This window comes from Lissotriton vulgaris, chromosome 3_1 (genome assembly GCF_964263255.1).
Source record: "Lissotriton vulgaris chromosome 3_1, aLisVul1.2, whole genome shotgun sequence".
Lineage (NCBI taxonomy): Eukaryota > Metazoa > Chordata > Amphibia > Caudata > Salamandridae > Lissotriton > Lissotriton vulgaris.
This window is the reverse complement of record NC_141689.1, coordinates 2060135304-2060160262: the sequence shown is the minus strand read 5'-3', so window position 1 is coordinate 2060160262 and position 24959 is coordinate 2060135304. Positions and strand designations below refer to the sequence as shown.

At 47.3% G+C, this 24959-nt stretch overlaps 1 protein-coding gene across 6 annotated transcripts in view; it reads left to right on the top strand.

The window, feature by feature from the left end:
* The window catches only part of MICU3 (mitochondrial calcium uptake 3), a 482285-nt gene that overhangs the window by 149239 nt on the left and 308087 nt on the right, over positions 1-24959 (top strand). For all 6 annotated transcript variants that reach the window (XM_086962600.1, XM_086962605.1, XM_086962606.1 and 3 more), the window contains exon 4: positions 11599-11677. In XM_086962600.1, coding sequence (XP_086818726.1) covers positions 11599-11677 — 79 coding nt within the window. The remainder of the gene's footprint in view (positions 1-11598; positions 11678-24959) is intronic.

The following is a 24959-nucleotide window of genomic DNA, read 5'->3' as shown; positions in this document are numbered from 1 at the left end:
TATGGATACATTTGTCCTGTTAGATGCAGCCAATGCAGATCCTGTGATATTAGATTGGGTTGTTCACAATTTTTATTAACTATTACTCACACCTCTGTGTTTGGGAACAAAAAAGGCCTATAAATAGTGCATACTCATTCTGAAAGCAATTATACAAGCAAATTGAGAGGTGCACTCAATGAAGTCAATAGTACAAAAAGTTCATAGATTTTGTGAGTCTTCTGTTCTTTCTTTAATGGGTTCTTTATTTTCTCTTTTTAAAATACACCGGCACAGCCAACGCGTTTCATTCCCTTTAGTGCCTTGGGAATTTCTTCAGGGCATTGAATTGGATCATTCAAATCCGATGGTCCAAAATGTGGTCGCACCTACAATGTCGGTGCTGTAGGAGTATTGTCAATAGTTTGACCCTGGTGTTCCTGGATAGTGTGGAAGTAACGTTCAAGGAGTTGTTTCTGGTCGTTGTTCCACAGTTAAGCCGCAATGGTATGTGGAAAAGAGAACAAAAGTTTGTCCTGGCCCCCTTTAAGATTCAGTGTAGAGGGGGGCGGGGCGGGGGGGGGGGTGGCATGTACTGGTTGTTGGGTAACATCCAAACGGGTTGCCAATTAGATCTTGAGGTGCGGGACCTGTGATAGGGTCTCCGCAGTCTCCTGCTCCACCGCTTGGAATTTTCAAAGCCATTCTGAAAGCAACCAGTTTGAACCTGTGTTCAGATACTGCTGCGTCCAGTGCGGACACTAAGGTGTGACACAGCACAGACATAGGCAAAACTCTACACTAGAGCCAGTGATTTAAATGGGCTGGTACTCACCGGTACTGAGTACCGGCACTTCTGAATTTTCTGGCCCTCAGTACCGGCACTTCTTATTATGCAGGGAAGAGTACCGGTACCCGAATAGATGGCACCTCAGGCTCCCGTTATATCTCTCCTATAGCTTCTCTTGCAGAGTCGCTGCTGGAGATTCCAGCAGCGCCCATATGAATGGCCTGAGACCGCAGGAGTCTAAGAGGGCTTGCTGTGCGTCACGCTGTGATTAACAGTGCAGGGTCAAGACAGACCCTTCACTGTCAATCTGGAGCCAAAGGACTATTCACCTGAAAGTGCTTTAGTCTCACCCCCGCCCCTCTCCATCAGGTATGTAAATTGGTTGGGATGGGCTGTCAGCCAGAATCCAGTTTTATTTAGGACTAGCAGCCCATCCCGACCTTGTCCGGGAGCATTCAGGCTTCCCCTACCCCCGCCTGCCCCGACATTGCCCAGCAGCCCATGCCCCCGCCAGCCCCGTCCACCGCCTGCCCCGACCCCGCTCCTCGCCTCTCTGCTCTTCACTGCGGCCCGACACCCGCCTGCCCTGACATTGTTCCCGGAGGCTTAACTGATCTACCGCTCCTTAGTTTACCGCTCCTCGCCTCTCTGCTCCTCACCGCCTGCCCGCCGCCGCTCCTCCCCCGTGCCATGTCCGCCTCTCCGCTGCTTCCACCGCCGCTGGCCTCATGTCACCGCTCCTCCCCTGTGCCATATCCGCCGCTCCTCGGACGCCTCTCCTCCCCGTGGTGACGTGAGTACGCACGTCGCGGCCGGCGCTACTTTGGGGGGACTACTTTTTTTAAAATATAAATATTGTAAATAACGTTTTATTTTGACATTTATATAGCCTATAACCATCAACACACCCTGACGATTTCAACGGTATATCGGGTGTGTAGATTGGCGCAGTGGTTCTCGAGTTTACCCGCCTCAAAGCCTGAAAGTTCTTACTTTATTATAGTAGTATAGATATTGAGTGACAGCCCAACAAAATCCTCTGCCTTCGCAAAAGCCGTTTTTCCCCTCATCTTTTTATTCAGGACAGGAGCTGCTTCTCTTTGTGGAAGGAAAGAGTAGGGATGGTGCGGAGTCAAGACATGAAAAAAAGACCATCGCTCCTGAGACCCCTTCCAGGCAATGGTTAATGAGGGCCATACGGGAGCATGCCCTGCTTCCCCACAGCCACAAAGCAGCAAACATGTTACTTTACCAACTTGTCCAAGAAGAATCAGGAAGTGCCAAACGCTTGAGTAATGTTGGCAATCGCGGGAGCAGAGCCTACTTTTCTAGTCTAATCATGACCATTTGGAGTAAAATCCTATCCCGAGCCCAGGCTTCAATGATGCACAGCTAAAAAAAAGTTGAGGGTTGTATGCTGTGCGTGCAACAACTCTGTTCATGTTGCTTCAGAACATTTTTACTTAATAATAACTTGTGTGTGTGCACCTGTTTTTCTGTGAGAGAAAAGGGAGAGAATCAGGACACTCAGTATGATTTTAGAGGGAATGTGTAGAGTGTGTGAGTGTGTGCGTGCGTGGTGTGTACGCTTGAGAGTATATAGTAGTGTGCCAAACAAATAACAGTATGGCATGAAGAAGCAGCAAATATTACAAAACGAGCAACTGTTCACATGTCATCCTTTTTGGGTTTCATTTTGTGTAATGAGTTAACCTGTTTCGTGTTTTTCAAAGTTGCTGCAATTGAAATAGAAGTCATTATGTATAAGGCTCTCAGTTTTCCGTTTTTACTGATTTTTACAGATAAAAACAGACAGAAAACAATGTGTTTCCTGTCTGTATTTATTTTTAAATGCAAAAAAATAAAGAAAATTGTGCTTGTTGTAAATAAATCTTCGTCGTTCTTTATGAATTCTAGGTCAACATCTGAATATATAAACAGCATTAGGAGGTAAAAAATGGTATGAGATGTCCTTAAATACAGGCATAGCTTAACACATATTTGTATATAATGTTAATATTTACCTGAAGGTGTAGTGTTTTGTTATTTCTGGCTACCTCATTTTCTAAAACACAACAGGCATCAAAGTATGAGTGCAAGTGTATTTGTTAAATAAATGTGAAAGTATAACATTTTCTGACGCCATTTACTTTCAAAACACGAAATAAATATGGATAAACACCATTAAGATGGTTAAAAATAAATATGGATAAATACAGATGGAAATGTTAAAAAAATAAATACCATAAAACCGGGAGCCCTAATTATGTATCATCGTATGTTGTCCTAAGCCCCGCCCCTAGACCCGCCCACTCGCCACGCCTCTAGCTGATATTAATGAGTACCTGCACTTATTTTTTCCCATTTAAAGCCCTGACTAGAGCTGTTTTCTAATCACCACTATGAGGACAAGAACTGCTGCTGGTGAAGCTTTGTCCTCTTTCGAAGACAGCAGGGCTTTAAGTGGGCCGGGTCCTGCCGGTGCTCAGCAAGAAAAAAAAAGCAGGTGCTGACATGGGCCTCTATCAGGCTCTCCATTTTTGCCCTAACTCTGCAGCAGTGCCGTTTCAGAACAGAAGCATTTTCAAAATTATATACAATGAAGCCATAGTTATTGTTTATCTTATGCAACTAACAAGCATTGAGAAAGCCAATAGTCCTGGCTTGTTCTAGGTGCACTGTTACTTGTTATATTATATGTCTGAATGCAATGACAGTAGCAGCAAAATGGGGGCGGCACACTATGCTAAGCACAGATTTTTAGCTTGGATGTTTTTAAGTCACGCCCTCAATGATATTGACCATGGCCTTTTTGAGAGTCCACCCCCTCCCCCAGTTTTTTCATCCCACTTAAAGCTCTAGGATACAGCATTTTTTGCGGAAATCGAGACGACCGCAGCTCAACAATGAACACCTATTGAGTGCTACCTGCGCTGAATGTATGTTGTTTGGGTATCTTGTCTTCACTCTACTCGCTAATTCTAGATCCTAGTTGTAAACAAGCAAGAGGCACTGAGGCAGCCGTCTTTCAGCCATCACACTGTATCTAGGGAAAACAGATATCAGGAGCCCGAGTGTAATATTGTGTATCGCAGTCTAGTGTTCGGGGAGTGGAGTCGTAGGGGGAAGAGGAAGGGGAGGAGCAGGAGACCGGAACTGGTTAGAGTAGGGACGAGGTGGAGAGTGGGCGCCATAAATAAAGCTCCCTTAAATCAAGATAGTGTCCGCCTGTTATTGCGAGGATGACACTACAGCTGGCGACGAGGATGGGATCATCGCGCTGTGCCACTGCGCGGATCCCAGGAGCTGCGTGACCCGACCCGTGAGGCACATGCAGAAGGTTGCCGTCACAACAAACGTGCCCCGAGCGAGTACCGCCGCTGAAACTGAAGCGGACAGCCTCGCGTTATATGCCCCGTAGCTCCGTGGCCGGAAAACCACGTGGAGCGTAATTCTGAAAGCGCTGTCGAGCGCTGCACTTTGGGTGCTCACCCCAGATGCGTGGTGTCGTACGCGGTGAGTGAAGATAGGGACGTCGGGAGCCCACCCCGGTCCTACCTGCTGCTTGTAGTCCTCCAGGCTGAGTGACATAGACACGGGAGCCCCTGGGGAGGATTTTGAATTCCAGCGTGGTGTGAGCCTGCCCGGTGTTTGCCCGACTGCAATCAAAACTGAAAAGGAGCCAAATCTCGTGAGACCCGAGATTTTGAGATCAGCGGCCATCTTGGAGTTGGGCGACTCCTCCAATCCCCTGTCAAGGATCCAGGGCGGCCATTTTAAAGTCAGGTAACCAGACTTTTGGCAACAAACACAAGTAAAGGCAACAGTAAATGCATCAAGCACAGGCAAATGCAAGAAGAAAACGCGACAAGCACGAGCAAATACACATTGTGAAGGCAACAAGCATGAGCAAAGACAAGGCCGGAAGAAACAAGCACAGGCTAAAGCAACACCAAATATAATAAGCACAGGCGAATACAATTGATAGACGCAACAAGCACGAGTAAATGCACATTGTGAGAGCAACAAGCACTGGCAAAGGCAACAAATATAACAAGCATAGGCAAATGCAACTAATGAACGCTACAAGCACGGGCAAATGCAATTTGTGAGAACAACAAGCACGAGCAAAGACAAAGCCAAAAGAAAACAAGCACAAGCAAATTGATGCCAAATATAGCAAGCACGTGCAAATACCTATAGCACAACAAGCACGAGCAAAGACAAGACCCCAACGAAGTACAAACAAGATTTCGACATCACCGCACAGGAGAGCGGTTGATCCAGCTGCGGCCAACCGAACAGGCATGATGGGTGTCTTATATCTACGCCCTCCAGAGCCACTCGCACTCGTAGCTGGAGGAGGAATGGGCCTCAGGTGGCAAGAATGGTTCGAGGACTTTGAGGATTTTATGTAAGGCTTCCAAGTAACCGATGAAGATCAGAAGTTGATTGCACTGCAAAACTTGGTCGGTAAGGAGATCAGCAAACTGATCAAAGAACTGCCTACCGCTGACGCAGGATCATATGTCAAGGTACGGGATGCCCTGAACAAAAAGTTCCTACATAAAAAAACGTGGACTATGAAAGATACACTTTTAACTTGGCCACCCAGGAAAAGGAAGAACCCATGAGTACGTTTATGACAAGACTTCGACGACTCTCTCGATACTGTGAATTCAACAATTTCTCCACGGAGGATGCTATCAGACTACGGATCATTGAGGGATGTCAATCAGACTCTCAGAAGGCGCCTCTTTAGGAAAAGTCACACACTAGATGAAATCAAAGAAATGACCAGAGTACACGACCAGGCAGAGGAACATGCCAAGAAAATGGAGGCTGGATGCGTAGAGAAGCGTGAACAAGCCTATCGACTACAAGCGAATACCACTCGCAGACACTCTAGAGACAGGCGAAGGACATCAAGACCCAAATCTCATCACAACTACACAGGGCGCAAACGTTACGAATCCAGCCGAAGAGACAAGAGACGGGAGTGTCCACTCAGATGCTACCGGTGTGGATACGATTTTCCACACACAGATGCCTGTCCTGCGCTCAGACAGCAGTGCCGGAAGTGTGGGAGAAAAAATCATTTCGAGAACGTCTGTGGAGACTATCGGAAGGACAGACAGAAGGAACAGTCAAGGTAATCTCGCCCCACCACCACGCGGCATCATGCTAAAGCAGTCCGAGATCGCCAAGGATCATCCTCTGGCTCCTCCCAGTCGAGCCGAGAGTCTCGCAAGTCACAGTGGATGAGAAGATCACCTTCACGGGAGTCAAGGTCGGCGTCGCCGGACAGTGACCAGTATATCTGCATGGTGGCTGACCCAGACCAACTCAAGAAGTATCCACGACTGGTCATTTGTGTAGGAAAATACGCGACCAAGTTTGTACTCGACAGTGGCGCATCACTGAATTACATCCCAGTAACTGAATATCGGAAGATGCAGTGGACACCTCCGTTGAGCCCGGCACACGCCAGAGTATACACATGGATGTCTAAAAAACACCTTCCGTGTTTGGGAAAGTTCGCAACCACACTCACACACAAACACGTCTGTGCAAGCTCACATCCATGTCATGAAGGACCGGAGGCTGATTGTCTCCTCAGTTTGCCCAACGCGGAACGCCTCCGATTGGTTGAAATCCTGTATCGGGTGAGCGATGACCCTGACATCATTCACAAATTTCCCAAGCTGTTTTCCAGACTTGGGAAAATGGCCCAGCGTCAAGTTCGTTTACACATTAACGAGCAGGTACCACCTGTCGCGCAACATCACAGGCGGGTCCCATTCCATCTTCAACAGGCCGTGGAGGACGAGATTCAAGAATTGCTACAGGCAGACATCATCGAGCGGACCAAAGGCCCCACCCCGTGGGTGTCACCTGTGGTGATTGTGCCGAAGAAGGGCACCCCTGGAAAGGTGCGATTCATTGTTGACATGAGGGTCCCTAACACGGCGATTGAACGAGAGCGTCACCCTGGGCCACATTTAAGCGACCTGATCTCAAAATGGTGCTTGAGTGTTCTCCAAGTTAGACTTAAACAAGGGATACCATCAGCTGGAACTGCACGAAAAATCACGCTATATCACCACTTTCGCCACCCATCTCGGACTTTTCAGATATAAATGGCTCAGTTTCGGAGTCTCCTCTGCTGCGGAGATTTTTCAGGAAGCCATTCGTAAGACAATACATCACATCCCAAATGCACTGAACTACAGTGAAGACATTTTGGTGTACGGTGCAAATGTCCAGGAACATGACACAGCGTTAGACAGGGTTTGTCATGCCCTCCTTGAAGCGAACCTCACACTTAACAAAGAAAAATGCGAATTTCATAAGTCTACCTTGAAGTTCTTTGGACACATATTTTCTGGAGACGGGATGAAGCCTGACCCTGAGAAGGTGGCAGCTTTAAACGACACAAAAAGTCCACAAGACGTGAGTGACATCAGGTCGTTTCTAGGAATGGCAAGCTACTGTGCTAGGTATATAAGAGACTATGCCACCATTAGCTATCCATTGCGAACTCTCACTAAGCAAGGGCAGCCTTTCAAGTGGACACCCCAATGTGAGCATGCTTTCCAAGAGATCAAGAGAGCTGTCGAATCGGCTGACAACCTGGCCTACTTCAGCCACAAGAAAAAAACGGAGATTACAGTAGATGCCAGGCCGGTTGGTTGGGGGCTATTCTCGCGCAATTTGACCATGACACAGACCAAAGACACATTGTCGCATATGCCAGCAGAAGTTTAACTGACACCGAGAAGGCTTATTCCCAACCAGAGAAGGAAAGCCTGGCCGTAGTGTGGGCCTGTGAACACTTTCACATTTTTGTATACGGCAAACACTTCACGTTGGTAACTGACCATCAAGCACTGGTTACCATATCTGGCAACCCAAGAGCCAAGATGCCACCTCGGATAGAACACTGGGGCTTACGGTTGCAAGAGTACACATACACCATCATCCACAAACCCGGGAAATCCGCTAATCCCGCTGACTACATGTCGAGACATCCCCGGATCTTACACACCTCAGGACAGTCCCTAGCGGAAGAGTACATTCACTTTGTGGTTGATCAAGCCAGACCACCGGCGGTCCCACTGTAAACCATCTGTGAGGCCACTGCTCAGGATGCTGTTCTGCAACAGGTGAAACGACGACTACAGACAAACACATGGCGACATTCCAATGATGATGACAGTGGAGGTCCGAGTGACCGGCAAGAATTACAGGCATTCAAACAGGTGAGTGATGAACTATCAGTCACCGAAGAGGGACTCATACTGCGAGACCACAGAATAGTCATCCCCATGCAACTTCGCCAAGGTGTGATCAACTTAGCCCATGAAGGTCACTGTGGAGTGGTGGCAACTAAAAGAGCGCTCTGAGAAAGAGTATGGTTCCCGCTACTCGACCTAATGGTGGAACTCACTCTCAAGGACTGTCCTCAGTGCCTACTCGTGAACCAAGGGGAGCCCCCCGCTCCTCTTCAGATGTCAACATTACCGAGTGGTGTCTGGCAAGAACTCGTTCTAGATTTCTATGGACCTCTTCAATCTGGGAAGTACGTCTTGGTCCTTATGGACGAATACTCAAGATTCCCCTTAGCATATTTTGTTTCGTCCACCAACGCCACTAGCACCATTGCTGTTCTAGATGAAGTATTTGCTGCCTGGGGAATTCCGAAAGAGGTCAAAACAGACAACGGACCACCGTTCAATGGTCAAGAGTTCGGGAGTTTGCTAAACATCTCCACTTTAAGCACCGTAAAATTACTCCTTTGTGGCCACAAGCCAATGGAATGGTGGAACGTTTCATGGCTACTCTAAAAAAGGCATTCCAGCAGGCAGCGCTAGACAAAAGGGATCCTCAAGTGGCTCTGAACGAGGTCCTGCCAGCCTATCGCACAACTCCACATGCGACTACAGGCATATGACTACTCACTTTCATCGGGTACCGCCTATAAAAATTAGCTGAAATGCTATCATAAGGCGTGTGCTACAACCAGAGCCATCCACGTCAACAAATCCATAAACGAAGCTATGAACAAATCAAAAACCCTGTTCAACGTGGTGAAGGAGCTCGCTGGTTCACAGACCACGGCAACACCTCCCCAGCTGTCCAACACGAAATGCGATGAGCTTGCCCATTACTTTATTTCCAAAATTACAAATATACATCAGGACATCCTTGCTCAAAGCAAAACCTATGTTTCCTCCACCTCCCCTCAGACTAATAACGTGGCCATAAACACTTCTGGGTCACCTTCGCCTCTACTGCTGGCTTGGCCTGACCTCTGCCCGATAACTCTCTCAGAAATATTGAACAAAATCAAGTCAGGATCCCCGCTGGACCCTTTGCCTGCCTCGATTCTACGCTCCCTGAACCCTTCACATTTAGCCACCATCTGCAAAATGCTAAACAACTCACTTGATACTGCTACCGTTCCTAGCTGTTGGAAACATGCCATGGTTACCCCGCTTTTGAAAAAGCCAACAGCTGATCCCAAAATATCCGCCAATTACCGTCCCATTTCGTTACTACCGGCTTTTTCGAAAGTCCTGGAACGTCATATCCATGTCCATCTTTCAAAATTTGTAACAGACAACTACCTGTTACATCCTTGCCAATCGGGATTTCGCCCCAGTTTCTCCACGGAGACGACCCTGCTGGGCGTTACGGATAACCTGCGTCTGCGCTTGGATCGAGGAGAAACATTTGCGCTGATCTTACTCGATCTCAGCGCAGCTTTTGATACTGTATTACAGAATATCCTTCTTAAATCCCTCGCTGCCATTGGCATTGGAAACAAAGCATTGGACTGGCTTGCATCCTTCCTGTCTGACCGCACTTTTCAAATTTTCTCCAAGTCATCGTCCTCCAAGAGTTACCCATCCACCCATGGGGTACCCCAAGGGTCTATCCTTAGCCCTCTTCTTTTTAATTTATATGTCACACCTTTGGCCTATGTTGCACAATGTTCTGGATTAAACCTTTTTTCTTATGCCGACGACTCACAAATTGTTTTTTCACTGTCTCAAACTGATCCCACGGCTCTCTCCCCTTTGCAAACAGGACTCAGCAAAATATCCGAATGGATGAACAACAACCTACTCAAGTTAAACGGCGGAAAGACGGAGGTCCTGATTCTTGGCAACAAACCTGATCTCTGGAACCTGAGGCAATGGCCCACTACCATGGGTCCCCATCCAACTCCATCTGAACAAGTGCGTAACCTGGGTGTAATTATTGACAGGGGACTATCCATGAAAGATCAAGTCAACAGAGTCCCAGCTATCTGTTTTGCCATTCTATGTTTTCTGCGCAAAATCTTCTGGATGCTCCCCAAAAACACCCAGAGATCTGTTGTGAATGCCTTGGTGACCTCCAGATTGGATTACGGCAACGTGCTCTATCTGGGGTCCTCAAAGGCCGTCACACGGCGCCTTCAGCTGGTACAAAATGCTGCAGCTCGGCTTCTCTGTGGCTGTCATAAACGGGACCACATTACAGAACGCCTGAAAGAGCTGCATTGGCTTCGTGTCGAAAACCGGATAAAATTCAAAGCTTTGTGCTTTATGCACAAGATCAAAATCGGATCAGCACCCCTCTACCTTCAGGCCCTTGTCAGCCCCTACCTTCCTACTCGTGCTCTCCGTTCTTCATCCCTTCATCTCTTCAATGTACCTAAGTTCAAACTTACCAGAATGGGCGGTAGTTCCTTTGCGAACTTAGGACCCAGACTATGGAATTCTCTTCCGCTGGCCCTACGGATGGAAAACTGCCATATGCGATTTCGCAGAGCGAAAAGACCTGGCTCTTCGATCTCTAAATTTTCTGCCTTATGTTGTCGATCTGTCTCTTAGCGCCGGGAAACCCTCAGGGGATGCTGTCGCGCTTAATAAATTCAATTAATAAATAAAAATAAATGCCCCGCCACCCTCATGTTAGGACGCCCAATCCGGACTTGAATACCTACCTGGGAAGGCACCTTACAGTCTGCACCAACCAACAGTGAACATGAGGACCTGGCTGTCACGGATCGCGAGAACAAGGACAAGATGAAGTCCTACGCGGACGCCCGGCGGAGAGCCAAATCTCCATCTATCCATCCACGAAGGGGACTGGGTGTTAGTCAAATAGGAACAACAAAGGAAAACAGATTGTCGGTTTCGGGCTGAACCCTTGGTAGTAACCCAACAGAAAGGAACCATGATAACTGCAGAATCTGAGAACAAGGGGATCACACGCAATGTCTCGCACTTTCAAAGGTGCTCTCCCGCGGTCAAGGACGCTCTTGCCAAGACAACAGAAAGAACAAACAAAGAAGTGTCTACAACAGACTCTGCATTGCTGAGGAGCGGACTGAGTCTGAGCCGGGAAATGGAGATGCGTCTCTGCAGCTCAAGCGGACCGTCCGCAGACCTGTGCGGCTGATTGAAGAACTATAAACATAGTTGAAGTTAATTTTATTTTGTTAAGAAAGGGGGAGATGTAATATTGTGTATCTCAGTCTAGTGTTTGGGGGTGGAGTCGTAGGGGGAAGAGCAAAGGGAGGATCAGGAGACAGGAACTGGTTAGTTAGAGTAGGGACGAGGTGGAGAGTGGGCACCATAAATAAAGCTCCCTTAAATCAAGATGGTGTCCGCCTGTTATTGCGAGGACGACACTACACCGAGGTCTATCTACAGGCTGACTGGCACATAAGCTTGTAAAAACACTGTAATTTTTTCTAGTAATGAACATATTTTTCTGACCTTTTCTAGATCCTAGCTTTGTACTTTTTGATTATATTTTTTACCTTCTTCTAGGAATTAACTCAAATGCTCCTGGATACACCGCCTGTTTGGAAAGGATCATCTAAACTTTTCCGTAATCTCAGGGACAAAGGTAGGTGAAGTACCGTGCTGTACTCCGACTGCTGGTTATTAGTTAAAAATGTATTTTGTATTTACAACTTGTGAGAACCGTCAAATAACTTCGGAAACCTAAGCCTTCATATTTGAATTCTAACTGGGGGTATGCTAAAAAAAAGTAGGCATCAAATCAAAGTCCCCCCACACACAGTTCTCCCAGTCTACCTTACGCTCCTGGTCTAAAAAGGACTTAAGGGTCCAATTCACAGCTCCATTTGTGCATGCAAGTCTACTTAAACGCAAAAATAAAAATGTGGCCCTAGCTTTATAAAACATTTACGCTTGGACTGGAACACCCATGAAGCTGTAATATTGCGAATGAGTAAATCCCGCTCCAGTGATAAGGTGGTTTAGGGTTGAGAAATTAGAAACGTTTAGGTGTACATAGAAAAGCTTGAAACTTTGTGGGTGTACAGAAACTTTTCTCTGACCCATTACCACCATGGAATTGATGGAATTGATGGAGGTTTAATTCTTTCACAAGAGTCAGACTAATTCCTTTCCCATGAATGAATGGGGACACCTCTCCTCACAATAAGTTAAGATTTAATATAAGGGTTTAATATAAGGGTTTTCTCAGTGAAGTAAAAATGTATTCTTGAAGGGAAAAATATTTAAAAGGAAATAAAGTGCTATTGCACTACTGCGATATGTTACCCATGTATACCTGTACATTCAAAAGATCCTCAGCACTGACACAACAGTGGCGGCAAAGTGTTGCCCTACTGCCTGGCGTAGAGTCAGCAAACGCAAAATAAAATGCTGCTCTAGCATATTTTTGTTTTGTATGCCGGCTCTGAGCCAGCTTGTGAATGGAGGGGCGGGGCATGGGAGGTGGGAGGAGGAGTGCTTGTGCACTCCCTATGTACACATTAGTGTTTGGCTAGCTGTCTCAGGCCGACCAAAACACACATGCGCACTTAGGTTTCTCGAGCCCGGCTGCATTCTGCAGCTGGGCTGGAGAAACCCCACAGACTCCAATACCTGAGTGGAGCCTCATTCCTGCCCGCTCAGGCCAATTCCCTGCACTGCTTTGCAGTACAGGGATTGGATGAGAGTCTTTCCCAGCGGCTGCTGGGACGAGGAAGAGGCCAGCAGGAGTGACATGGGAGACGGATGGCGCGGTCATAAGTTTTAAAAATAATTGTTATTAACCTGTCCGTACCCTCTGCGCTCGCTCTCCCCCTCACTCCTGCCCCATCTCACTCTTCTCTCTGCGCTCCCCCCACCTGCTCACCACCCTTTGTTAGTGGCGACTTCCACTGTGTCACTAATGTTTTTCTGGTGTACTTCTGGAAGTCTTTGTGAATTCCCTGAAGTCTTGCATCTTCAACCACTTGAGGATGTAGGTCTGCAAGTGCAGATCCACAACTTTCATTCGTGAATAGGGCCCACTACTTGTTCATCCCTTTTTCTCTGCTTGGTGTCTGTAGATGGGAGCCAGAATGGGCCGATCCCCCAGCGCTATTTCTCCTGGCCACGCAAATGAAACAGCAGGCACTGCACTTTACCAGTCACATTAATTTGGCCTACTACCCTTCATTTCAAAGCAGCGTTGTTTGCTTACAATTTTTACATATGACTAGGTCTGTATGTGTGCATTTATCTACATCTAAATATACATATAAATGTATTGTTCAACAAATTATTGTGCACACAGTAATTTCATAACTATTGGAAATATTCAATTTAGCAGTTAATCCACACAGATGAATCTCTCCAAATCTATTAAGGTTATTGTTCAAAAACTTAATTTTTCTAATTTATTTATGAAATTGGACACCTAGCTAAAACATCACTTAACCATGTTTTTTTCAATTAATTACATATTTGTTTAGGATAAGTCAAGATATTAGCACCTAACCTAATAACTCGATTATCACTTTAACTTTTTTTTTGTGTATGGCCCTAAAAAGGCTCGGGGAGGGGAGCCATGCGACCCACTTCCCCTTTAATTTTAGTACATGGCCTGGGGGATGGGGTCCCCATGGCCTAATCGGGCTTGGGCGGGGGTCTGCACAGCTTCCTCCCCTTTATTTTTTGTAGTGTCTCGGGGTTGGGGCCCCCATGGCCTAACCAGGCTTGGAGAGGGGACCGCATGGCCACCCAACCTTTAATAAAAAAAAAAAAAACAGCCCTGGGGAATGGGGTCTCAAAGGGCCGAATAAGGCTCAAGAGTATGGGTCGTGTAGTCCCCTTCCTCTGTAATTAAACAAAAACTACCCAATCAGTCAAACATTTATAGAGCACGGCAACTCACCCTTAAAGGTTGCGAGGTACTGGGGATGTTGGCTGCTGCTTGGTGGGTTGTTTATTCGAACATCCAGGTCTTGATTTATTTCCTGAATTGCTGGAGCGATGGTGCGATCCTCAGGCGCATGGGAAGGTTGTTCCATGCTTTGACTACCAGGTGTGAGAATGAGCGTCTTCCGCTGTTGGTTCTGTGGATCCGTGGGGTACCTGTGAGGGAGAGGGAAGCAGATCAAAGGTGTCTGGCCACTTGATGGAAGGTCAGGCATTTGTTGATGTATACTGGTCCTTCGTTGTCCAAGACCTTGTAGGCGAGGGTCAGCATCTTGAACTGGCATCTCTTCTGGATCGGGAGCCAGTGCAGTTGCTTGAGGTGTGGTGTGATGTGGGTCCTTCTGTGGAGGTCGAGGATGCTGAGTTTTCTATTGTCTGGAGTCTCTTCAGGAGGCGTGCAGTGATTCTTACATAGTGCGTTTCCGTAAACCAGTCTGCTTGTGATGAGGACCTGCATGACAGTCCTTATGGTGTTGACTGGGAGCCACCTGAAGACCTGATGGAGAATGCCAAGGGTGTGGAAGCAGGCGGATGAGACTGTGTTGACTAGTTTCTTCATATATAGATTGCTGTCCAGGATGATGCAGAAATTGCGGGCATGGTCTGTTGGGGGCAAAGGGCCCACCATGCGTTGTTCCATGGCGAGATGGTGTTCCCAAAGATGAGGACTTGCATCTTGTCAATGATGAGTTTGAGACCGTTGTCCTTCCTCCAGTCAGCAATGCTCCTCATGCATCTGTGGAAATTGGCTCTGGTGGTGGAGAGGTCTTCGGACTGTGAGAGGATGAGCTGGGTGTCGTCTGAGTAAGGGACTATGTTCAGTCCATGTGATTTGACGGTGTCAGACAGGTAGCTCATGTACGTATTGAAGAGGGTGGGACTGAGGGATGATCTTCGGGAGACTCTACAGATGATCTTGGTCTCCGAGGTCAACGGTGGGAGATGGATCCTCTGGGTTCTACCCATGAGGTGTGAGACTATCCGTTTGAGGGCATCTCTTTTGATCTGGATATGGTGAAGTCTGGTGATCAGGTTGTGATGGGAGACACTCTCAAACGTGGCTGATGGGTCCAGGAGGATGAAGGCTGCTGTTTCTCCGCAGTCTGGGAGGTCCCTGATATCGTCAGTAGCAGCAATCAGGGCTGTCTCAGTTCTGTGATTGGCTCGAAATCTGGATTGGGAGGGGTCCAAGTGGATGTGGTATTCTAGGTGTTCCGTGATTTGTTGGTTTATTGCTTTTTTGATGACCATTGCTAGATAGGGGAGTAGAGAGATGGTCCAATAGTTCTTCGGTTCAGCTGGGCCGGCAGAATCTTTTTCTGAATCTTCAGCACGTTTCCAGTCCTCCTGGAAGGAGGCCGAGGAGATGGAGATGTTCAGAACTATCCTAAGCTCATCGCCGATTGTCATGCTTCCGAGGTTGAAGATGTGGTGGAGGCAGGGTTCCATTGGTGCTGCGGAGTGCACAGTGTTCATGATGGCTATAGTGACTTGCGTGGTGAGCAGGTCCCAGTGGGTGAACAGGTGTTCAGTATTTGTGTTCATGGGTGCGGGCTGGTTGATACTGTCGGCAGCGGAGGGTTGGCATTCAAAGTTTTCGTAGATGGCTGAGATCTTGTCGTGGAAGAAGTCAGCAAGTTTGCCACACAGTACCTGGGAGGGTGTACTGTCATTCTCTGTGGCTGCGGGACTGGAAAACTCCTTAGCAATGGCAAAGAGTTTCTTGCTGTTGTTTGTGCTGACTTTAATGCTGTTTGCTTGGGTGTTCTTCTTGGTTTCTTTCAGGAGGTGGTGGTACTGGTTCAGTGTTGTCCTGAAGTCGGTGCAGTCTTCTGTTTTTTTGCTGATACTCCACTTCTTTTCTAGTTCCCAGCAGTTGTACTTGGTAGATTGCAGTTCCTCGGTGAACCAGCTTGTCTTTTGGTTGGTCTTCTGAACTTGGCAGTCTTGGCAGGGGTGATTGTGTTGGCGTATTCTGTGATCCACTGGGAGAGGTTTGTTTGTGCTTTTTCTGGGTCGGTATAGTCTGGGAGGTGGGAGCAGAGACCGTTGTTCTACTGGTCTTCTGATATCTTTTTCCAGTCTCTGCACATGGATTGGGGGGGGGGGAATCACAGTGCTGCCGTTTTTGGGTCCTGAGATAGTGGGATGGGGTCCTCGGGGATTAATAAGGCTCATGGAGGATCTGGGCATGCTGCCCTGTCCCCTTTCATAAGAAAAAGGCCCTGGGGGCTGGTGTCTCCAGGGCGTAATGGGCCAAACAAGGCTCCCGGAGGGATGCCGCAAGGCCCCTCTTCGCTCTGTTTAAATGAGTTACTCTGGTGTATGGGATCCCCAGTGTCTAGCAAGACTTTGGGAGGGGAGGTGTCTTTGCGGCCCCCTCCCTTTTCCTTATAGTAATGGCCCTGGGGGATGGGGTTCCTAGAGCCCACCAAGGTACCTGAAGCGGGTTTGTGCGCCCCCCTACCTGTGCCTCAAAAGGCCATGGGGAGCCCATCCCTGGGGCCAAAATGTAATAAAATGGGGAGGGGACAAATGTCCACTGTTACTAGCCCTTAAAGGCCTTGGGAAAAGCAACCTTGGGGTGATTCCTTTAAGAGATGGGTGCAGCATGGCCCCCTCCATGAGATATTAATGGCACCTGTGAGCCCACCCCCGGAGCTGGTTCACAAGCTATGTCCCGGGTAGCCCACCTCGGGACATAATGTTATCCCTGCCCACACCGGGACTTGTGTTTTCTCCTGCTTGGTGGGAGCATTTTCAAAACTCCCACCAAGCGGGAGCAAACACAAAGTCTACTCCCAGCAGGTGGGAGGGTTGAAAATGTTCCTGCCTGCTGAGAGCAGTCTTTTTTTATCCATTTCCCTGCCCGCACTGAAGTAGGCAGGGAAACCAATCAAAATATTGGGAGCCGCCTTAGTATTTTGGCTTGTGCTGCATGCAGGGAGCCGGCTAGCTTGGATATTTGGGGCTCTCCCCGTGACTCCCAACAAGTATATGGTGGGTGCACTGTGTGGGCTCCCAACTACAAAAAAGGCAGGCCCTGGGAGATGGGGTACCAGGGCTGATAGCAGCTTGAGAAGGGGGGCCAAGCTCCCCCCTCTCTTTAACAAAAACACACAGCCCTGGGGGTGAAGTCCCTAGAGCCTTTTTAAGGCTGGAGGAGGTAGGGGCATGAGGCCCCCCTCTCCTTAATTTTTAGAAATGGTCTTGGAGGGATGGGGTCCTCGGGCCTAACCAGGCTCAGGGAGGGTAGCGTTGAGGTCCCTTTATTTAAATGAGTGGCCCTGTGAAAAGGCTTGGGGAAGAGGGCTGCTCCCCTTTACTTTTAGTAGTGACTCTGGGGGATGGGGTTTCCACGGCCTAAGAAGGCGCAGGGCGGGGGCCACTCGTCCCCCTCCCTTTAACATTTAGTGGTGGCCTTGGGGAATACAGCCCCCTGGGCCTAACAGGCTCTGGTAGGTGGACAGTGTGACCCCCCCCCCCTTAAATAAAATGTAAAAAAACAGCCCTGAAGGTGGGGTGCCCAAGACATAATAAGCCTTGGGGCGAGGGGCACTTGGCACATCTCCCTTTTCAAAAACATAAGGCCCTGGGGTTCCCAGTGTCTAATGGGCTCAATTTGGCTCGGAGAGGGGGGCACGTTGTCCCCTCCCCTTTAAAAAACATAAGGTCCTTTGACCAAACCCCGCTGCACACGGTCAAAGGCTGTGCGTGTCAGGGAGTTGGCTTTACGCATGGAAATAAAATATTACTTTACGTTAAAAAAAACTAAAAATTCACGGAAAAAAAACAAAAGGTTAAAGTAATGTCATAGTTAAGTGTGATAAAAGTAGCTGTTTTTCAATGATAAATCACATTAAAAAAGTAATGGTATAGGTGAATGTTTCAGACAACATTAACATTTGGAACAAAAAAAAGGAAATTCACCATTTATAGTCAGCAGAGCTAACTATAACTTGCGCCGAAGCCAAGCACTACTTATGACCACATATATTATATTGCTTATGACATATTCTATGGCATCATTGATATCTCAAATTATATCATTGATGACAACACTGATGGCATCACTGATGACATCGTCTAATGAGTGTGCTAGTTTTTATTTTAAAGTTTACATAATAATGCGTAGCTCACATATTACTTTTCTACCTAATTGTATACTGCCTGTTTCCAGCTGATGGGTGTAAGTATTGTGCTCCTAATGCCTCATGTAAAAAAGTGGCTCTGTATCTACTGGACCAAAGTAAGGTACAGTGTGTACAGAGTCCACGGTCCCCAGAGGTTTGGCAGAGGCTAAAGTTAGATTTAACCTTACCCACTAAAGTTGTAGCTTGGTCGAGCAGTAAGGCAGTATCAGAGGACAGTATAAAGCATTTGTTGTACACATTCCGTCAGCAAATGGTCTCACACACTCAAGAACTGAACTCTAGGCTAATTGTTTTGTATCAAAATATATAGTTGTTTTATTTTAGAACCAACAAAGTTTCAAAATATACTTTCTCAGAGTGAGTTACTTTAGTTAAGTACTTTTAAATAGGCAATAGACTTTTTGATTACAATAGTTATAGTTGTTGCAATAGGCAACACAATTTCAAACACAATGCAACATTGAGCTCAATGGGAATTTCTAGTTAAATGCAATTAGTTACTTTGTAGATTACTTTTCTAACCACAGACTGGATCCTAGATTCAATTCTGGGACATTTCCTGTCGACAGTTAAGTAAAAGCGTTTTGGTTACAGTAGTGATTTTTAAGGAATATTATTGTATTTTAGAAGTTGACACTTTGAAACTTTTTCACATAGAATCACCAATGTTATCCTACGGGAGGAAATCCACTTAGCAGGTAAGTAGTGTTATCGTTACTTTTTCTTACTCAGTGTTGGATCCTGGATCCAGCACTGGTGCATCTCTTGTAAACAATTGAAAGAATGCGTTTAAGTCATGCAGGCGATTTTTAAGGAAAATTTGTAGTTTTTGAAAATCGACAAACTTTTCTGGTGAAAACCATATGATGGATTCCTATGGAAGGAAATTCAAGTTACAGGTAAGTACGGTTAAAATTACTTTTCAGGTTCAGTGTTGGGCTGAAAGATGTAGCACTGGGTTCTCTCCTGATAACAGGTGAGTAAATCGGAATTCGTTGTTCATCTGATTTTAGATGAATATTTAAAAGTTTCAAAACTCCTTACTTATAAGAATTTTCTAGTGATCAGGCAATGTTACCCTATTGAAGATAAGTGAGTTATCAACTTTTGGGTAAGTACTCGACTGGCAGAGTTAAGGTTCTGGGCATAGACTCTGGGGTCTCCCAGGGTCAGGTAGGTACAGTTGGTACACCTTCAGCGGCACAGGGGCAGCCGGGTGCTGAGGTAGTTAGGCCCAATGTTATCCAATGAGAGGCAGGGGGCCTTCGGTTGGTGGCTGCTGGCAAGCAGGCAACGCGGCTGTGGGAGCTGGGCTCCTGGTCACTTGTTCAGGGCAAATGGGGAAGAAGATTAGGACAAAGGTTGCACTGCCAGGGGCACTCGGGCGGCTTGATGCAGGGTGCTTTTGAGCCTTCGGGCGCTCAATGATATTCAAAGGAGATCTTTGAAAGTGAACAAAGGCTTCAAGCTCGGGGACAGAGATTCTTCAGGAGCGACCAACACTTCGAGGGGTAAGTTGGGATCTTGAAGGATAGGTAGGCACCCGGAATTGGGCACAGGGGGCCTTGGGGCGCCTGATGCAGGGGTGTCTTTGACGTCGGGAAATCCTACCCTCTGCTGGTCGTGGTTGGAGGGGTCCCTTGTTCTGATGCTGCAGGCGTCATCTGGGTCATCAAGGTGGGTACTTGGGCACTGGATTTCAGGTCACAATTGCCGGGGGGACGTCCTGAGGGTCTTTGTCCACTCAGGCACAGGTTGGGCTCAGCGGGTGCAGAGTGTGCTGGATTCGCGGTTCCTGGCTGGCACCAGAGGTATTGCTGTTTGAGCAGAACCAATGCTCATGGGAGTCCCAGTCTCTAAGAGGTTCAAGGCAGACAGGTCCTCCGGGGTTTTCGAGGTTGCTATCCACAGGAGATGCCGGGATTTAGCAGGAGCAGGTTCAAGGATCAACAGGCCTGGAGGGCTGGGGAAAAGTCAGTTGGTATTGTCCTCTTGTTAGCAGCTGCACGGGAGGTCTTCTTGGTCCTCTTTCTTGTTTCGAATCGGGATCTGAAGAAGGAAGGTTCAGGGTGCCCCTAAATACTAAATTTAGGGGCGTTACAGGTAGGGTAAGGGCAGGGACCAATGGGTCCCTGTCCTGGGGTGAGTACACCCCCTATCTTGCTCCTCTCCCGAGGGAGGGGGGCAAGAACCTATCTCTGTTTGGGTGGGACTCTCCATCTTTAAGATGGCTGGAGTCCGGAGTTGTGCTTCACCTCGCCTCTCCCACCTGAGGGATGGAGTTGGCACAGGCTGGCACATCCCCTTTCCTCACGTAGGGTTTCCCGCCAGTCTTCCTGCCAGTGTGGGGGTCAGAATTGGTGGGGGCCAGTTGCTGAGTACAGTAAGTGGCCTGGAGAAGCTCACAAAGGCGGCATGCCTTTGAAGCTTCCCCTGCCCATCCTGGGGTAGGAGACCTAGCACCTCACCCAGGATGTGCATTGTTGCAGGCCCAGGAGAGCGGAGGTCTCTCTACCCAGGGATCCAGCAACATGGCTTCTGTGTGGCAGTCTAGGTAGCCTCTCAGACGAGACGTGGATTGTAAGTTAGGTTTCAGAGGACATCTCTAAGATGCCCTTTGTAGGGCATTTTTCATTAAATCCCAGACTGGCATCAGTGTGGGTTTAATGTGCTGAGAAGTTTGATACCAAACTTCTCAGTCTTCAGAGTAGACATTATGGTGCTGTGGAGTTTGTGATGACAACCTCCCAGCACCATATACTCTTGATGGCATCGCTGCACTTACAGTGCCGATGAATGGCCCTGGGTACTGTAGGGGCCCAGGGCTCATGCACCTGTGCCCACACCACTGGCATAGTGCCCCCAGCTAGAAGGTTGACTAAGGTATGCCAGGGCAGTGTGTTTGTGAGCATGGTACACAGGGATGTGTGCCATGTCGTCTCTCTGTTTAGTTCCGCACCAAGACACTTTGCCTGCAAAGGCAGTGTGTGTGTGTGAGGGTACAGGGCCCCTAAGGGTGGCACACTAAGTGCTGCAGCCCTTAGGGGTATTCTCTGGTCACAATGCCCTGGGTAACTAGGGTACCATTCACCAGGGGCTGACAGATGACCAGAGATGCCAATTGGGTTTAGGCTTTAGTATAGTTTTTAGGGAAGGAGCACAGAGCCTGGGTACCTGATTGGCAGGGACCCAGGGCACACCAAGGAAAAGTGCATCAGTTATCAGGCAAAAAAGTGGGTGGGGGGGTTACTGCAATAGAAACCCACTTCCTTACACCTCATATTTGTGTAGCGGTATCAAACACATTGTACATTTTTCCATTAAAGGGTAACCATGTGTACAGGTGACAGTTGACAACTTGTGTCCAACATGTTCCACACAAGTTTTTAGGCTCTGCAGAAAACGTTTGAAACAGGGCAAAGATTCTCCGTACAACATACTAAGTATTGTAAGCAGCAGCCTGGAGTTATTGGACAGAATCAACTCAGCATGACAGTTTATATGTAACATAGAAGAATGTGTGCACCAGGTATTAAGCTATGCACATGCACTTGTTTTGCTTCAGAAGATGGTCTATTTGTAATGTTTTTATGATCGTATGAAGACAGCGTAATCATTTGCACCTTTCGACGTCTTTTTTTCAAAGTGATGCGTAGAGCGCACACTGTTCTTAGTAGAAACTTTATAATATTCTGAAGTGTATTTCTCATGAGTTACACAGTCTGCAAACAGTGTGGTACAGGGTAAACTCTCTCCATAGAGTAAATACTGTTTACAGTACCCACTTCTTTACCCATATCAACTTCATTTCTCAATGTAGGTTCAGTGACTGTTAGGGGTTTGATACAGATAAAAGCTGTCCGTAGTAGGTCATTCGTTTTGGAACAGACGTTCAGTATTTTTAGGAGGTTGGCTTTCTCAGAACAGTTGTGCACAGATTGAACACTGTATGCAATGAGGGTTTTTTTCATATGTCATTAGTTGATTGATATTTTGAATTACTCTACGCGTGAAGTGTATGGTATAGGGTCACTAAGGCACATAAGCCATGCATTCTGTACCTAAGGAAGTAGTTGTTGTGCTGGCATTAATAATGCTCATATTCTTCTGAGTTATTTTGTACTTACTTTCAGAGTTCTAATGCTATAGTAATTTATAGAGCAATGTTTACAAAAGAAGCTTGAATGATGTCAGTGATGTCATGAGTGATGTCATAAATGATGCCATAGAACATGTCATCAGGGATGTAATATGTTAGGTCATAAGCAATGCTTGACAGGGGGGCAAATTATAGTTAACTCTGCTCACTATGTATCTGGTGAATTTCTGTGTTTTTCTTTATTTTATTTTTTAAGTTCAAAGCATTAATGTTGTTGCTGACAAATTCACCTGACTAACCAGCTCTCACATTAATCACTGGTTTCATGACTGCATTATTATCTCAATGCCCATTTATGTGAGCCTGCTTGTAGGAAGCTGGCTCTTTATGTGATATACTGGTAATTGGTTATATCATGTAAAGAATCCCGAGGTTCCCCCAGAAGTGTACAGGGCTCAGTCTAAACCCAAAGTTCTCTATTTGTGGTAGTGTGGTCGAGCAGCCTTAGGCCTTACACATAAGATTGCAAGACATTCATTATACACACAGTGACTAATGAATAACACACAACTCAAAATGGAGATCCACACCAATTTTTATTAAAAAAGCGTCTTTCTAGATTTATTTTAAGACCAGGATGTACTTTCAAAGGTAAGTACGTTTTTCAATCAAAATAAGTTTCACTTTAAAAAGTAGACCGCTCAATTTTTTAGTTCAGCAATGTTAACCTATGGGAGGGAAAAAATCAGTTTTGCAGGTAAGTACACGACTTACAAATCCATTCTTTAAAGTCTGTGGTCAACATGAGGTAGGGTTCAAATTAGCACCAAGACTGCACCACCAGCAGCACTAGGGTGGCCGGGTGTTGAGGCCAAATTAAGAGTCCTGCGCCTAATGATAACCAATGGAGACTGGGGGTGATAGAAGATGCACTGCTCATGGGTAAGTAAAGCAGTGTGAGGAGTCCATCTCCGAGGGTGAAGGTAGGCACAGGTGGTACCACAACTCCGCACCAAACTTATGCCCTCAGTGGCACAGGGGCAGCCACATGCAGAGTACCAACACAGTGTCGGGTGTCCAATGCAAATCAAGGGGAGGGGTCGATTTTAGAGTAAGGCTGCAGGCTCTGGCCAGTAGGGTGGACGAAGACAACCCACAGATGCACAGGTAAGTTTGGATGCTAAGGGGCGAAGGAAAATGGTTGGTCAAGCTCCCCAAGGTCCAGGGGCTTCAGGTGCAGGGGTGTCCTTTTATGTCTGGAACGGTTTACCGGGCAGGTCGTGGTTGTGTGGGATCATCGTACAGAGGCTGCTGGCATCAACTTGGAGTCCGGAAGGGGCCAACACACGATGGAATCAGAATTGCTGGAGAACCTTTGCAGGAACAGTGGGCCATTTGGACTAGGCCGTGGGCGTCGGGTGCAGAGGAGGGTCCCGGGGCCGGTTTTGCGGTTTCTCAGGGCAGAGTTCTTGTTCTTTAAAGTTGATTTCTTCTGGGCAGGTCCGCTTTCCACAGGAGATAGTGATCTTTTTCGAAGGCAGGCAGCCCTCCCAGTGTTTTGGAGGTTGCTGAGCCTGCAGGACGAGTTGATGTTTGTAGCAAGGGCAATATGCAGCAGACAGGTCTAAAGGGCTGGAACCAAGTCAGTCACTGGTCCTTTGCCTTTCTTGCTGTTCCACTCTTCAGTGTCCGGGCTTCATAGGTCGTCTGGACCTAATCTAATTTCTAATCTTGAATTTCAGGGTCTGAGGTGCCATCGAAATACTAGATTTGGGGGCATTACAAGGGAGTGACAGGAAGGGACCAATGGATTCCTTACCTGGGATGTCCCACCCTCTATGCCACCCTCCCACAGGAGGGTGGCATAATAGTCTTAACCCTGACTGGATAAATGTCACATCTCCTGAGGGGTGGAGTTGGCGAAGGGGGGCACACCTCCTATTCTCACCTAGTTTTCCTGGTAGTTCTCCCGCCAGAAGGTGAGGTTTTGATCTGGGAGCTGCCATCTCATGCTAGCAGCAGAGACAGAGGGTTGCATTACAAAGGCGGCAAGGCCTTTGAAGCTTCCCTCTCAAGGACTGTGTCAGCCTGCGAGAGGAGGTGTGACACCGCCGGCCAGGATGGGCTTTGTCTCTGGCCTCAGAGAGCAAGGACTCTCGACCCAGGGGTCCAGAAACATGTCTGGTGGTGGCAGGCTACCCAAAGCCAGTCAGAGACCACACCAGGGTTGGTAGGTTTTCAGGGGGCACTTCTGAGGTACCCTCTGGGTGCATGCTTTAATAAATACAACACTGGCATCAGTGTGGGTTTTATAAGAGGTTTGGTACCAAACACTCCTGGGTTCAGTAAAGTAATCATGGTGCTGGAGGAACTCAAGTTATCGAGTTTCCCGCCCAAGTATTCTTGATGGCTTCCCTGGCACTTACAATACTAAGAATAGATCCCTGACATTTACAATATTAAAAATAGTCTTAAATAATGTAGGAGCATATCTGCTCTTGCAGGTATGCCCGCACCTGAGTTATCCAGTATTGGGGTATCTTTCATAGATTCACATGCCTGATTCATTCCCCGTCGTCGAGGCGGGAGTCCCACGGTAAATAAAAAAGCAGTGCCAAAAGCACTTTGTAGTAGTAGGCCCTAGAAAAGGCCTGAGGCCTATATTATAGTAGCCTATCTACATCATTATGCTAAAAAGA